At 34.2% G+C, this 16,142-nt stretch overlaps 2 protein-coding genes across 3 annotated transcripts in view; one reads left to right on the top strand and one right to left on the bottom strand.

The window, feature by feature from the left end:
* The window catches only part of LOC130899551 (adenylate kinase isoenzyme 5), a 40,841-nt gene that overhangs the window by 11,985 nt on the left and 12,714 nt on the right, over window positions 1-16,142 (top strand). Inside the window, exons 3-5 of the mRNA XM_057809562.1 lie at window positions 851-961; window positions 9,448-9,590; window positions 14,879-15,061. Of these exons, the coding sequence (XP_057665545.1) occupies window positions 851-961; window positions 9,448-9,590; window positions 14,879-15,061 (437 nt within the window). The remainder of the gene's footprint in view (window positions 1-850; window positions 962-9,447; window positions 9,591-14,878; window positions 15,062-16,142) is intronic.
* On the bottom strand, window positions 967-8,315 carry LOC130899550 (uncharacterized protein DDB_G0283697-like). 2 transcript variants are annotated; one of them, XM_057809560.1, is made up of 6 exons: window positions 8,174-8,315; window positions 7,951-8,122; window positions 5,977-6,277; window positions 5,113-5,322; window positions 4,797-5,009; window positions 967-1,132 (listed from the first exon to the last, which is right to left on the bottom strand). In XM_057809560.1, the coding sequence occupies exons 2-6, from the start codon at window positions 8,113-8,115 to the stop codon at window positions 1,020-1,022; spliced, it is 1,002 nt and encodes a 333-aa protein (XP_057665543.1). In that variant the 5' UTR covers window positions 8,116-8,122; window positions 8,174-8,315; the 3' UTR covers window positions 967-1,019. The 2 variants fall into 2 exon arrangements, with proteins under 2 accessions (XP_057665543.1, XP_057665544.1); XM_057809561.1 differs by having other exon boundaries at window positions 4,797-5,005.

Below are 16,142 nucleotides of genomic sequence, written 5' to 3'. Positions count from 1 at the left end.
CAAATTAACTGATGACAAAAAAAATGGATGTTTTAAAGATATATCACGAAATATTATTTTTTTCAGCTCTTAAACACGAATTTAATCAATATCTCTAATTTTTATAACTAAATATGGTTTTAATCTTTCCAAATGATTTGTATCGATTCTGCACATTCTAGTAACGCTGTACGAAATACCGTTTTCTATACAGGGTGTCCCACGACGAGTTAAAACTATCTGTATATATGGCAAAATACTCATAGTAAAATCATTAAAAATTGTACGTTTGGGTTTTCTAATAGAAATCGACTGTAACTTTGTTATTTTGAATAGAACACACTGTATATTGATGCATTTTTGAAATCTTTGTAAAATTTTAGTATACTTTTATCTGCAAACTTTTTTCGAAAAATACATACTTTTTGAGTTATTGATTTTTTTGTAAAAAATTTGACCGTTGCAGACCATCATAAATAATTTTTTTACGAGGATACTCTTGAATATATGGAACTGATTTCTATTTATTTGCTTTCAACAAAGTTAGACGTATGTGAATCTATGTTGAAAAATTTTTCATTTTATACGGGGTGTGTATAAAAAGTGTTCAAAGTTTAACTTCATAAATATCAAATTACTTCAATTTTTTAAATAGAAACACCCGGTTTTTTCCTATTTTAATCCATTCAGGGGTAGAAAATGAGGCAAATTCATGTGTACTTTCCTATACCTAAATTTTACCGTTATACAGATATTAGACGTTTTTTGTAGATTAGTATTTTGCCATATAAAGTTTTAACTCGTCGTGGAACACCCCGTATACTAACTTTTATTAAAGAATAGAATTTAACGAGCGGAAAAATGTCCGTAGGAGGTCCTGGGAGTGGTAAGGTGACGCATTGTGACAGTTTGATGCAGGAAAAACAAGGAGTCACTCATATCAACATGACGGATCTTCTACAGCAATACGCAATAGGAAACGGTGGGTATTTTTGGAATATTTATTGTAAAATATTTATTATAAAAACAGTACAAATATATTATTGATGACTTTTCCAATTATTACATAGACAATCCGGTTTTTCGCAATGGTTTTGGTTATGGTTATCGTCTAGATGTTCTTCATCATTATCGACATTATCTGGACCCGACTCTGAAATATTAATTGATATTAATATATATTAATCCATCGGGCATCTCATCTGTGAATATTATGTTAGTATAAAGCATCGGAAAAGCTTCATAAACGATAGAATTGTTGAAAAGATAAAGACAAACTTTTTTTAAACCTAATTTTATATTAGACAAATAATAAACAAATGCATTTAGATGATTCAACTTAATATGAGAAGATCGTATATAAACTTTGTTAATGAAACAAACTAAAATAGTGATCAATCGAAAGAAATTCATCCATAAACTAACTCTCGAAATTTTGGATTTCTGTTAGGTTTAAATAAAAAATTAGTACACCCTGTATATCGTTTTATTTTTGACAATCCATCAAAATCTTTTCAACGCATAATTCAGATTGAAGAATGTTCCTAAGATGGAAATTTGCAGAGGTCATTAATCCTCTAACCAGGAAATCCTCCTCATGAAGTCTGTCTTCTAGAAGCTCCAAGAAAACTGTTCCTTAAGAGACTGAAGACGATAATAAAGATAAAAAGCTGATTCTCACCCATCAATTTGAATTAGGGAAAACCACTCGACCATAGATCAAGTCCATAGAATCTCGGACATTAATCCCCTAACCAGTAAAGCATCCTCATGAAGTATGTCTTCTAGAAGCTCCAAGAAAACTGTTCCTTAAGAGACTGATTACAATAATAGAGATAAAAAGCTGATTCCCGCCCATCAATTTGAGTTAGGAAAAATCACTCGACCATAAATCAAGTCCATAGAATCTCGGCCATTAATCCCCTAACCAGTAAAGCATCCTCATGAAGTCTGTATTCTAGAAGCTCCAAGAAAACTGTTCCTTAAGAGACTGAATACAATAATAGAGATAAAAAGCTGATTCCCGCCCATCAATTTGGGTTAGGAAAAACCACTCGACCATAGATCAAGTCCATAGAAACTCGGTCCATAGAAACTCGGACATTAATCCCCTAACCAGTAAAGCATCCTCATGAAGTCTGTATTCTAGAAGCTCCAAGAAAACTGTTCCTTAAGAGACTGAATACAATAATAGAGATAAAAAGCTGATTCCCGCCCATCAATTTGAGTTAGGAAAAACCACTCGACCATAGATCAAGTCCATAGAATCTCGGACATTAATCCCCTAACCAGTAAAGCCTCCTCATGAAGTCTGTATTCTAGAAGCTCCCAGAAAACTGTTCCTTAAGAGACTGATTACAATAATAGAGATAAAAAGCTGATTCCCGCCCATCAATTTGAGTTAGGAAAAACCACTCGACCATAGATCAAGTCCATAGAATCTCGGACATTAATCCCCTAACCAGTAAAGCATCCTCATGAAGTCTGTATTCTAGAAGCTCCCAGAAAACTGTTCCTTAAGAGACTGATTACAATAATAGAGATAAAAAGCTGATTCCCGCCCATCAATTTGGGTTAGGAAAAACCACTCGACCATAGATCAAGTCCATAGAATCTCGGACATTAATCCCCTAACCAGTAAAGCCTCCTCATGAAGTCTGTATTCTAGAACCTCCAAGAAAACTGTTCCTAAGAGACTGAATACAATAATAGAGATAAAAAGCTGATTCCCGCCCATCAATTTGAGTTAGGAAAAACTACTCGACCATAGATCAAGACTAATAAAATCACGGACAATATTGAGAAATCCTTGGAAGAAAAAATGGTCTCTTTTCAGATATGGTACAGGGATTTAATATAGTATGGCACAAAGGATTATTTTATAAATTGGAAATAGTTCTGCCAAGACAATATTCTCAAATACTGAAGTATTACTTGTCGGATAGATATTTTACAGTAAAGCAAGGAGTACTACCCACGAAGAAGTTGCTGAAAAGCTACAAATATCCATTGATTAGATTAGTAATTGCGTCAAAACAGAGTATTAAGTTAGATGAAACCAAATTCACTCACATCAACTTTACGAATGAAAAATTAGATACTTTCCTATCAGAATGAACTATGTTAATTATTCCTTATGTAATATCTGGGTATAACTCTCGACGTGAGACTTCGTGGCAAAGCAAAAGCTTCATCTAAATATAAAAAGATGTATGGGACGATGTTCTAAGTTATCCACGTACAACAAACTTCTTTTATAAAAGCAAATATTGGTTGGGGTTAGGCAAGTAAGAGCAGAATTGAAAATATTTAACGAATCTACAATAAGATACTAAGGAGCATCATCAATGCATCCTGGTACTGCAAACACAGTGACATCCATGGAGATATGGAAACCAAATTTGCCAACGGCAGCAAATATCGGCTGCTTCATCACGAAACGTCAAGGTAATCCAGCTCCTAGACCATGCAAACATGACCAGAAGAGAATTTAGGCTAGAAATATCCCTTCGATCAGGTTCCATGTTAAATTTACAGTGATTTTGTACATAAAACCAACAGGGATGAGACGGTTATCCACGTGCAACCAGCGAATGTGGAGTTTGTTGTGTCTACACAGCTTTTGCGCGTTCGTGGCAGCATTGCTTGTTGCCTACCCGGTTGGTTAGGATAAGATTTCTCATACCCAACACATGGAACGCACTAGCGTCAGTTCAATGACAGGTGATAGATATTGACAACGTTCATTAACGTCATTCCTAAAGACCATTTTTGTTTTCCTCTATTTTCATCAAATAAAGTATATTTTTTCAATAAAATTCCCAAATCATTATTTACTTGAACCGTTTGTATATTGAAAAACTACCACGACAACCAAACCAACAACTTTTTGTGTCTTTTGAAATACACTTCTGAATTCGCTTCTTCGCATTTCTGCCAATAATAAATGTTCAAATCTAGCGGGCGGAAACTCGCTATCAATGAGACTTCCAAGTTTTAATTTTTGTTCTAATTGTCGCTTCTCAGAATATTTGCCGATTTTTCTCATTTTCAACTACTTTCCGTTTATTCTTGCTTACATATTTCCTCCTAGTTTTACGTGAGCTGCTCCAACCAAAGCTTCTCTCTTCTTTTACGGTATTTTTTTTTGTTTTTTGCCTAGTCCTGACTTTCTTTTAATCGAAATACCTGTTTCAATACGTCGACAGATATCTTAAATTGTTAATTTGGCTATTTCCATCCTTACAAAGTGATTAAACGTAAACGATTTCTTAAGATCTTGATTTATTTCATCTTGGGTTAATTGACGATGCCAAATTACGTGAAAAATTCACAGTCGACGGCTACTTATCGTGCTAAGCTGTCTAAAAGCAGCTTGACATGGAACAACGTGTAAGAAGTCTCTTACCACTGCACCGTGGCTACCCCTAACCAATACCATAAGTAAATTGAACATATTCCTCACAAAAAGTGGTCAGTGAATAACCGGCAGGTTTGTTGTTGTGCAACGAGTAACTAGAACGCAGCTTGCGCGTAATTAAAATGGTGACGAATCGATTAATGTTGCAAGTGCGAGATTTTGCTTGAAACAATCAACTGAACCTCATCTGCGCATGGTTTTGATCAAGATACATTGCGTTTTGCAACTAACGAAACGATTTTGTATCAAACAATATTCAACCAACTTAGCACATTCTAGCTAGAAGAAAAGAAGAACAAAGAAAACAGTGACTGGTAAAAATAATTACAGAAAGGACATATGGAGAATAGTGATTGAATATGTTGAAGTCTTAATCAAATACAATTAACTGACTCACGTTTATTGTTTTCTCGATGGTCAATATCGGATCCATCGTTTCTCGATTTCGCGGATTCGTCGTCAGACGATTTCGGTGATTTTTGATTTTCCGTATTATCGACGGCTTCTTGAATCTCCATTGTACCGTCACTGCGTCTTCTACGTCTCGTTCTTTTGCGTTTCTTTCGTTTTCTACTCCGTCTATGTCCCCTATCTTCAGGCGTACCACTTTCTACGATAAAACCTTCCGTTGTATATAATTATAAAAAAATTCCAAACTAAATCGAATAACGAAGACTTCTTACTACGTTCGTAAACATTAAAAACTGACTCACGTTTATTAGTTTCCATGTCATCAATATCTGTATCGTTATTTTCCATTTTTAATGAATCTTCTTCAGACGATTTATTCGATTTCAAATTTTCCGTTTTGTTTCCGCCTTCGTGAATATTGATTATTTCGTTGCGTCTTCTACGTTTAGTTCTTTTGCGTTTTCTACGTTTTTTACCTCTACGACGTCCCCTATCTTCCAAAGAACCATTTCCTGCGATAAAACACCAAAAAAAAAAAAAATAGAATCGGGAGAAGATATACGAAGGTGTTTGCATCCACCAGAAGCTTTAGAGTCAAACGTGAACCACGACTCATGGGCTCAGAAAGAGCAGCACCAATCAATGAATCTAGGGATCTATTACAGTGAGAAGAAGATTGAGAGAAAGTGACCTTTTTGGGAAGGTTACGGTGAAAAAATAGAAAATTAAAAAGTTGCATTGGGCTAAAGAACATACAAATTATACGCATGAAGAGGTTTTAGGATCTAAGTGTTTGTACGCAGGTCAAAGGAAGAACGGATGTAAGATCCATGTTTGATCCCTACTGGATAACATGGCAGATACTCGGTGATTGTTTGGGGATGTTTCGGTTTGATAAAAATTGAAGAGATTTTGAGAAAAGAGTAAAATTGTACTGAAAGTAATGGCTTAGCCACCTCAATACGATTGAGTTGTTATTTTTTAGTATCATGTAAACTATAGGGCGAGCAAAAACTTTCGACCGGTAGTTTATCACATTTGAAAAAACCTTGTTACGCAACTATTATCCACGCTGTATATTTCGACATATTTTTCCAATAAACAACATAGATAACTTGGCATACTGAAAAAACATCCTTTATAAAGTTCAATTAAAAGCAAATTACCTTGAGAAGCACAGCTATCGCTACCTCTACTAACTTCCTCATCATCGTCGTCGTAATCTTCATTATCGTCGTCTTCTTCCGTATCACTCACATCTGAATATCGTCTTCGTCTTCTAGGTCTTCGCTTTCTTTTTTTTTTACCTTTCCTCCTACGCACCTGCCTCATTAAATCACCTCCCGAACTCAATTCTTGTAATTTCTTAAAAGCGCCGTAATCTTTCTGGTTCATACCCAGTACGTATTTTCCATTTTTCGATTTGATTAATCCGCTCGATAAGCCGTGTCTTAAAGCTCTTTGAATCTATAGAAAATATTTTTAAAATCAATTAAGTTTCCACCGTGCATGAACCAAATGTGTCTGCAAACGTTCAGAGGAATATCACATGACACAAAATCGATGTTGACTCAATGTTTGAATTGTACCTCGAGGATAAAACCATCTCATGTGAAGCCAACTTCATAGAGAGAGAATTTGGGCTTATTGGAGTTGGCCCTAATACAGGAATTGCTCATCAGCAAGGTCGGGATGTGATGGTTTCATGGGGTTGTGTTCGATAACTTTACTTGAAGAGAAAAAAGGAAGATTTAGAAGTTTTGGACAGAAGAATTCAAAAAGAAAGCTTGCAAATGAAAACTGTTTTTCTCGGTTAGGGTTTTTCTCTTGATTTTTCGAAAAATTTCAATTTTCGAAAAATCGCATCGCGTTATTCCATATCGTCGACCATTTGGCTGGGAAATCGATTCACCAGGTTGCAAGGAAAACCGGAAAAAACCTGCGAAAACAACGACGATCGACGAAGAGTATGTATGGTGGGTGTAGGAGGTATGGTTTTATCTGATGTGCTTCAGAGGGAGGTATTTGGTTTTTGGGTAAAAGCGAAATGGACAGTGACTCCAAAAAATATATTAACAAGTCGTCGTTCATCTAAAAAACCAACGACCGTCGGCCAATCTTGCTGGATCTACTTCCATGGTATGCTCTTTCTGGATGTGCAAAAGGTGAAGAAGTTGCTTCTGAAGAATCTTATGAATAATTATCGTTGATACGATGAATTGAAGTGACATTTTGCGTAAGCTAATTGTGGGATGAGCACCACATGTGTCTGCAAACTTTTGGAGGAATATTACATGACACAAAATCGATGTTGACTCAATGTTTGAATTGTACTTCCAGGGTGAAACTATCTCATGTGAAACCAACTTCATAGAGAGAGAATTTGGGCTTATTGGAGTGGGCACTAATACAGGAATTTCTCATTTGCAAAGTCGGGATTGTGATGGTTGCGTGGGGTTGTGTTTGATAACTTTTCTGGAAGAGGAAAAACTGTAGTGACATTTTGCGTAAGCTAGTTGTGGGATCAGCATCAACTCAATATTGATATCTTAAAAGCTTAGTTAATGCAACTCTTGGAATTTCTTCCAAGTTCAAAGAAATATCCTCCGTAGACTCCGTGTAAAAGTGCCCAATTCGAATATTTATTATAGTTTTTTTTTAGTTATCATTTGATTAGTAGATTTTTCTATATTTAAATTTTTTCCTTATGTAAATAACACGATGTTCGACAATATGTAGTTCTCTAAAAAAAATTTGTGTTTCAATACTTCCTGTTAGTATTTTCAATAAATACTTACAATTTATTATAGTTTTTTTAAGAATGTTTCTTTATGGTGAAACGGATTTTTGGTATGTACAACGATCCAAGAATCTAAATATCTTCCAAACCATAAATTTTATCGATTAAAATAAAAAGTACATTTTTGTTGGAAAATTGATTTTTGATATCTTTAAATTGTACAGGTTGTCTCTGTAAAACAATGAGCATGAGCCGCCCCTGTTATTCAGATAATTATGTACAATTATTTAATGTATAGACATAAGTAATCATCCATCAATGTTTAATGTTTAATTTAGAAAATATACTTAAATATATATCCTGATTTACTGATTTATATTAATTAGATTTCTCAACTTACCTGAGTTGAATCATGCCGTAATCGTTTGATTCTTTTGCTCAATAAAAGCTCCACTTGATCAATTATATTCTTTTTAGTGGAACCTTTCGATTCTTTTAGTGTAGCTATCGCTTCGAGAACTTCGTTGAGGAAACGCGGATGATGGGATCTTCTCCTTGGGTTCATTTTCACACTGGAGGAATTAAACATCGTCATATTAAGAACTATAATATAATAATCTTACCTTTGCACGTTAATTTGTTTAAGCGATAAAAAAAATTCACGGTCGTTTGTAAAAATATCATGTGGTGAAAAAATTAGTCAATTTTGACAATTACTAAAAACAATTTTGGATGTTTTTTTTGGAGTTTCTATAGTAACTAGACATGGGTAGCTAGCAAACAAGCAGACGAGTAGATTTCAGTTGAGATAGAGTAGATAGAAAACTGTTTAAAGAGAAACAGTTCGTTTATAATTTCGTCGTTTATTAGTAATAACTTCACTTTGTTCTAATTTGGGCTTTATTTTCAATAAAATTTATACATACATACAACGAACTCATTTTGGTACAGATTCACATATTCATACAATCCTATTTCTGAGCTAATGACGAAAAAATTAGCTCAAGCGAAACCCCAGCAATCGCAAGACAAAACAAACCGATCAAAAAATTATATTTTTCTTATAGTCCAGTGAGTAGAGTCCAATTATAACCAAATTCCATTTTCCAAATTTCGAATTTTGCAAATAACTCGGAATCTATGCCGAATTTCGAAAAAAGTGAAGGGGTCAAAAATGTAGTTCAAAAAATTTCCTACAAAAAACGTTCCTTGTGATTTTTTCCTAATTTCGAAATTACTCTTACAAAAAACGAATTTCGTATTATTGGATTTTTTCAACAGTGAATTTTTTGCCAATAACTCAAAAAAGATTTGAAATTTAGAGGTAAATTTTTGAAAACAAAAGAAGCTCAAATATGATTATTCCAACCCTACAAAAAACTGCTTTTGATTCAATAGTATTTTAAGATTTATAAACATTGAAAACAACATTATTAAATACTATTAATATTAATTTTATTTGGATCTGTGGTATCTACATGTATGCTCAGAATGTTTTCTGAGAGACGCTGATAGGCGTCTGAAACATTGTCTAGTGTATCCTATTAACATTAGGTAAACCCAGATACTGAGCAATTGTAGTTTTAAAATGGGTGCCTTCATCAAATGCATATCATTCTCGTTAGAACGTCAGTTGTACCTTCCTGCAGGATCTGCAGGTTGTTTTACTCCAAATAGAATGTCTGATTTGCTATCTGAAGACATTTCGAACAATTATCTCTGATTTAATTGGACTTATTTTGAACAATCGTTGTTTGATTCTTTAGTAACATCAACTCTAACACCATCTGATTCAACATTAATATTTTGGATGAAATCTTATACGCAAACACGTTACGAAAAAAGCGAAATCTAATAATAAATACTGATTTTGACTCATGTTTATTTTTTCACGTAGATATGCCAGACTTCGGTGTTCTTTCTAGTAAAACGGTAACAGAGGTACTCATGCTGGAAATGAAGATGTCACCAAAAGCAAAAACTTACCTCATATCAGGATATCCAAGGAATATGCGGGACGTTGTCGAATACTCGGAGAAGGTAACATCAAACTAACATATTAACTTATCTATTGTATTGATATTAACGGCAACGATGTTCAAAGTTATTTGTGAATCCCTTCGAAAGAAATCCCCGATTTAAACATAATGATGTGATTATTGACTTCAACTCGGTACTCACAATTCAAGTAATTCAATTTTTCTTTACAACCATTATAAAGATTAATTAATCTTTTCTCTTGAGCAACAAGAATTTAAAAAATAACTTTTAAAATTATCGATCCAGATATAATTAACAACTAGGCCAGTAAATAGAGCAAATTTGCTCCCAAAAGTTCAACTTAAATTGCTCTTACGATTTTTTTTTGCTTTGTGGTCATCACAGTGTACTGAATCATAACCAACAATTTTAGGGAAATGGAAAATGGAAAAAACATATTTTTGGGTGGTATCTTCCAAAAAAACGTGCAATTTATCAGTTTTGGGCTATAAATATGAATGAAAACAAACGTGAAAAATAGAAAACAATTCCTCGCAACGATGTTAACACATACTTCCTCCCCAAATCGATAAAATGTCTTTCTTGGGAGTGTTTTCTAGAGATATCTGAAATATCGTTATTGAGTTTTGAAATTCCAGTTAAGTGAATCGTTTTTATTAATAAATTCAGTTAAGTCAAACGTAGATACCGGACCTAACGGATAAGTGTTTTTTTTTTCATGAATATTGAGGAAGGATACAAAGGAATGAATTATCGAAAAATCACCATTAAGAAACGGGTAGAACAATACATTTATTTAATCATCGTCCTCATCATCCCTATTATCGTCACTATCTGCGTTTCGTTTTCACAGTCTGGGACTATCACCCGGCAAATTTTTGTCGTACATTTTATTACAAATGCTGGTACATCTTTTTGCATGTACAGTTATCTATAATACATCTTCAAAATCGAATTTGAAGCAGCTTGAACTGGCATTTCAATAGAATCCGCACACTACGCACACACAGACACGACACATACAGCGGCCGGCCAGCTGCCGCTCGGACTAGGTCCCCGGCCGACAATGTACAGATATTAGAATTTGAATGCGTTCCTCCCAGATACATTGCTGAATAGTTCTTTTGATTTCACCGTTATTAAATGCCGATATTCCTCCAAGGACTGATTTTATTTTCGCCCCGGATAAGATGCAATGCGAGTAAACGTCGACAGAGTTATGTTTTCAGCTACTACAAGATTGAGTTTTATTTAAAAACCCTGCAAGTAAGCGAATTTTTATAAAGTTTTTCAAAAAGAGTAGATATTCCTCTGCAGATTCCACTTTGATTAATGTTAATACGTGCGTTTATTCCTGAGATATCAACATTTGAAGTTATCAAGATTTTATAACCAAAAAAAGCGAACTTTCGAAAATAATGGTATTTGAAACCAGCATTACTGGTACCGACTAAATGCTATAGAATTTAACAATTAAGTACTCCTCAACTCTTAATTTTACTCGCTACAAAGAAAGAAACAAGATTTTAGTGATCTCGAGTATTATTTCACGCAGTTAGAAATAGTCGTGTAATGAGAGCTTAAGTTACAATTTTGCAGCTGCTCACTTTGCGTATGAGAGATAATAATACGTCAATAGAAAGCTGAAATATTTATCTTCAAAATGACGTAGGATTCGTCAAAATCGGACATTTCTATCGGGAGGTATGGATTTTTATTCCCCGCGCTGGTTGAAAAAATGCACCTTGCCGCGTGCCATGCAATCGCGCAATCTTTCAACAATTTATTTCAGGAATACGGTGCAATTTGGCGAAATTGTTGTAAGGACCTTTTTTTTATAAAATTTTGTGCCCTTTCTTAATCTATTTTTTTGATAAGACAATGATTATCTGAAATATTCTGATATTACCCCCAAAAACAAGTTTTTTGGGGGAGGGTCGCACTCCCCTTAGGGGGTGACAAGATTCTTCATAAGTTTTGTGCACGTTACGACCTACAATTTAAAAAAAATGTCGCAGGAGCAATTTAAATTGAAGCTCCTAGCCCTTTTTACTGGCCTATACGTCGCGTAATCAAAAAAAGCCTTAGTATTCGAAGTATAGTCAATTTATTATACTAAGGCTACTAAAATCATTTGTACAGATACAGTAAACATCAAAAATAGATAGGAAAAAGGTGTTATGATGTACCCGGACATGATACACCATGATACTTACAAATTGAACAATACCATCAGTACACCATGAATACATCATTACTAGGGTTTGTCTTTGACCTTTTACTGTATTCTGTTGATGTAGATTGAATGATGATGATTCTTATAGCTACATAAGAACATCTACTCAAGATATTTATACCAAAAATGATTGGATTTGTGGTCTATAACCAATAATATTCCAATTACAGTCCATTGTATTCTGTAGTATAAGCAAGGTCTTTGAGACCTTAGCGAAACTGTTCTACTGAAGTGAAGCGTACCACGATAAAAAAAAACTGTTGCTCGAGACAACTCGTGATCTAAATTTCGTCAAAATATCAAAACTAATACGCTTTATCTTACCATAAGCTAACCATACTTCAGACTTCTCTCTACCGTTAAAGTACTTGTCACAATTTTGTTGATCGAAAAAGTAGTCGTGGGAACGTTTGCTTTAACATATTTGTACAACTTTTTAATTGGTTAATAGAAGATTGATTTAGTCAAACTTTATCGCAATGCAAATCGCTAACAAGTTGAAACGTGTAAGCCTTCACAATTCAATTAATCTTCGGTTGAACATTATAGTTTTCTATTGCTTTATGTGCGGTTATTTATGTGTTGTCTACAAATTTTTGAAACTTTATCGCAAATTTCATTGGTGAAAGAAAAATGTGCAAGGGAAAATGCATTAAAATGTATTTTGAAGGAAATGGACATTAGAGGTCTTACTACAGCTGATATGAAGAATAAAATCAATTTAATCAGAACAATGTGCAAAAAAGAACATTCGCTGGTTTGTGGAATGGGTACAGAGGATATCAAATCGGCTCAAATCGGCTCCTTCATTTTGGCGGAAATGTTTAACGCATTTCTGTATGTTGTTTTTTAAACCTTGAACTTTTCCCGGGAGTTCACTAAATTTTTTTCCAGTCATTCCCAAATGGTTTCTATATTCTTCTTTATCCTGTAGCGCTAGATCCTTTAACAAGCCTTCTGATGTTCCCAACTGATTTCTTCTTAGAATCCATTCCCTGACCCAGAATCTCGATTTAAATTAAACATTTTTCGGCTCTTGTTTCAACAAAATTGGTCATCATCAGTTTCCAATCGGTTCTTTACAGCTATAAACCAAGAATAGGACTGCGAGGATTCACAGGAAAAATCTGATGACATTCATTTAAGGACGTTGACTGGTATTTAATCACTGGAACCGAGGTCTTAGCGTCCTCCGCCATATAAATGTTAATTATATTAATAATAATTTTTTACGTACTTTTTTACATCCTGTAGAAAATTGGATATGATATATTTAGATATCCAATAAACAGAACTCAATGTGGAAAATAAATCTCCTGTAGCCAAGTATCTATAAGTTATTTGCAAGTTTAATTTTGGCGGGAGTTCTTGACGCATTACTGTATGTTGTTTTTTTAGACCACCTTGAACTTTTCCCCTTAAATTTTTTTGCAGACATTCTCAAGTGGTTTCTATATTCTTCTTTATCCTGTAGCGCTAGATCCTTTAACAAGTCTTCTGATGTTCCCAACTGATTTCTTCTTAGAATCCATTCTCTGACCCAGAATCTCGATTTGAATTAAACATTTTTGTTTTAACAAAATTGTCATTATTTTCACTAACTACAACATTTGACGCCATCTTTTTAATACTGAGAGTGGTTGAACAGTTTTTAGTACACATGTGAACAGAATTCGACTTGTAAGAACGCACCTCTAAAGTCTAAAATCTGTCATCAGATCGTGATTCAAATTATCTAATTCCAAACATAATTTGAATACATCCAAATGTATAGTCTGAGTATTTTCGGAATGTATTAAAACCAACCACCGCGAACAAAGCTATGCTAAAATTGTAAAACTCGCTCCTGTAGATCAGTTTTTCGTTCGCAATTCATTTGGTACTTTTTATAGTACGTCAAGTAAAAATATATGAAGTATACGCGTTTTTATAATCACATAATCGTCTTCAGAGACCGAATCTTAAACGGTGTAATTGTGAGTGTTAATTTAATGGCAGAAATTAGAAGTTGCAGGTATAAAACATCATTCAATAAGTCGTGTGACTGACGCACAGATGGCGCCGTCATTGTCAAATCCATATGACGTTTATGAAGTACCAACTTTCAAAAGACTATGTCTAAAATGTCATAACATTTCGATTAGTCGGAAAAAAGTGACAGCCATTTAAGGTAAGCTATTTCTGTTATTCTCAAAACAATGGTCGTCGATAAAACATCAAAAAAGTCCACAAATTGGTCATATATAATCGTAAATTGAAATTTCGTTAAAGATATTAGAAGGAGTGTGTTTACAATTGTACATGAACATTTGACCATAAGTTAAGTTAGGACACTCGATCAAAGACAACAATGTGTTGATGATTCATAGCAGTGTTTGGCCATATTTACACGTGATAAATCAGATTTTTTTCGTTAATATTTGACAATAGATGAAACATGGATCCATCACTTCACTCATGAATCAAAACGATCATCATCTAAGTCGACTGCAGCTGGTGAACCACGTCAGAAGCATCCGAAGACATAACAGTCAACTGGGAAGGTTATGGCTTCAGTATTTTGGGATTTACATGGAATATTATTCATCGACTATTTCCAAAAGGGACATACAATCAATAATAAATACTGCATAGGGTTCTTGTATCGTTTTAATGTAAAAATCAAGGAAAAACAATCTCATATGTCGAAGAAAAAACCACTGTTTCACCAAGACAATACACCGATTCACAAATCGATGGTAAGGATGGTTAAATTGAACGAATAGCTTCCTCATCCACCGTATAGACCAGATTTGGCCCCCAGTGACTACTGATTTCAAAAAAAGATCGCTGGTAAAAAAATTAAGCTGGAATGAAGAAGTAATAGCTGAGACTGAAGCCCTATTATGAGAAAAAGACAAATCCTTCTACAAACACGTCATCGAAAGTTAAGGGAGCGTTGAAATGATTGTATTGCTCATTTTTGGCAAAAAAATGTGTCACACGACTTATTGAGTAATGGTTAGATAGAAAGATATCTATTGAATACCTACCGAGATCTTCAGATATTCGAAAAGAGAAGTTCTTAAGCCCAAAACGATTTTTTTTCCAGATACAAACTGTCCAAGGTGTAATTTTAATATCGTGGAGACAAAAAATTTTGGAAAGACAAATAGATTATGGTGCCAAATTAGGTCAAGTGGTTTTATCGTTAGCTCGTATGGAACTCAATAATTTTTACAGGAACGTCATCCCTGTAGCTGAATATTTCGATCAAAGCAATATGTTAATATCAGTAAGTATTGTTTCTATTATAATTTCAATATTTACACTGATTTTCCTTGTCCACACATATAAATATTACAAAAAAAATTTATTGTGAACCTTAGTGAATAAGAATGAAGTAAAAAGTTTTTGAAACGTGCTCGCAGTTGTAGCAACTGCCTGTCAAAAGCAGAATACCATAAATTGCGATGTCACCCACTGATATAGACCGTGAAGCCGGTTCTGTTCTAATATGTATCGAAGCTAAAGTTTGACGATGTTTTTTTTGTTTTCTGCTCACTTTTTTTGTCGCTTTTCAAAGATATAATTGCTTAAAAGATCTGTTTTGTTTTTTAACAGCCATCTCGACATTTCTAGAATTCGAAGCTTCTCGATAAAGAGCTCGGTTTCGCTTGTAAATCCATAATTAGGGGGTCATTTATCATATGGGTCATAGATGAAGTTTAAAGATAATACAAAACATTTAATACAAAATCGTTCCTTTAGAACTTTCCAGTTGATGTACTGCTGCAAACTAGTCACCAGAAGTGGATTGAAGTAAACAAATATAGTCATCAACAGCTTTCTATTGAATTGCGATTTAATGATAAAAATCAAGAAAAAATCAGAAAGGAATTTGTTTATGTTGAGCTGGAATCTCAAGATATTACTAGCACGCAAGTTTTTTAATTGATCCGAATCTTCCAGCAGAAAGTTCTGTTGGATTTGGATTTGACGCATGTTCTACGATGACTGGAAAAGAAGGTTGTGCACAAGCCATTTTGAGCACAACGAATCTTTATTTTTACATTGCTTGGGACACAACATCTTGTAGTTAATGACGCTAGCAAATTAAGGAATTGAATTGAAACAGTTAAGGATACAGTATCTTTCTTTCGTGAGTCGATTGCCCGCAGGAACATTCCTTCTAGTTTATCGAGTGTCTATATGAGACCAGATGATCTGAGAATCACAAGAGCATGGCTGAATTACGAGGATGGTTCCAGAAGTACCTGACCTGACCTAGAGACGATAATAATTGATTGAAAGTAGGCATTTTTTTCTAGGTTGAAGACGCCATGTTGTTCGGTATTTGTTTAGCAGCAATCAAT

This window comes from Diorhabda carinulata, chromosome 11 (assembly GCF_026250575.1).
Source record: "Diorhabda carinulata isolate Delta chromosome 11, icDioCari1.1, whole genome shotgun sequence".
Taxonomy (NCBI): domain Eukaryota; kingdom Metazoa; phylum Arthropoda; class Insecta; order Coleoptera; family Chrysomelidae; genus Diorhabda; species Diorhabda carinulata.
Note: the sequence above shows the minus strand (reverse complement) of the source record. Positions and strands in the feature narration are given on the sequence as shown.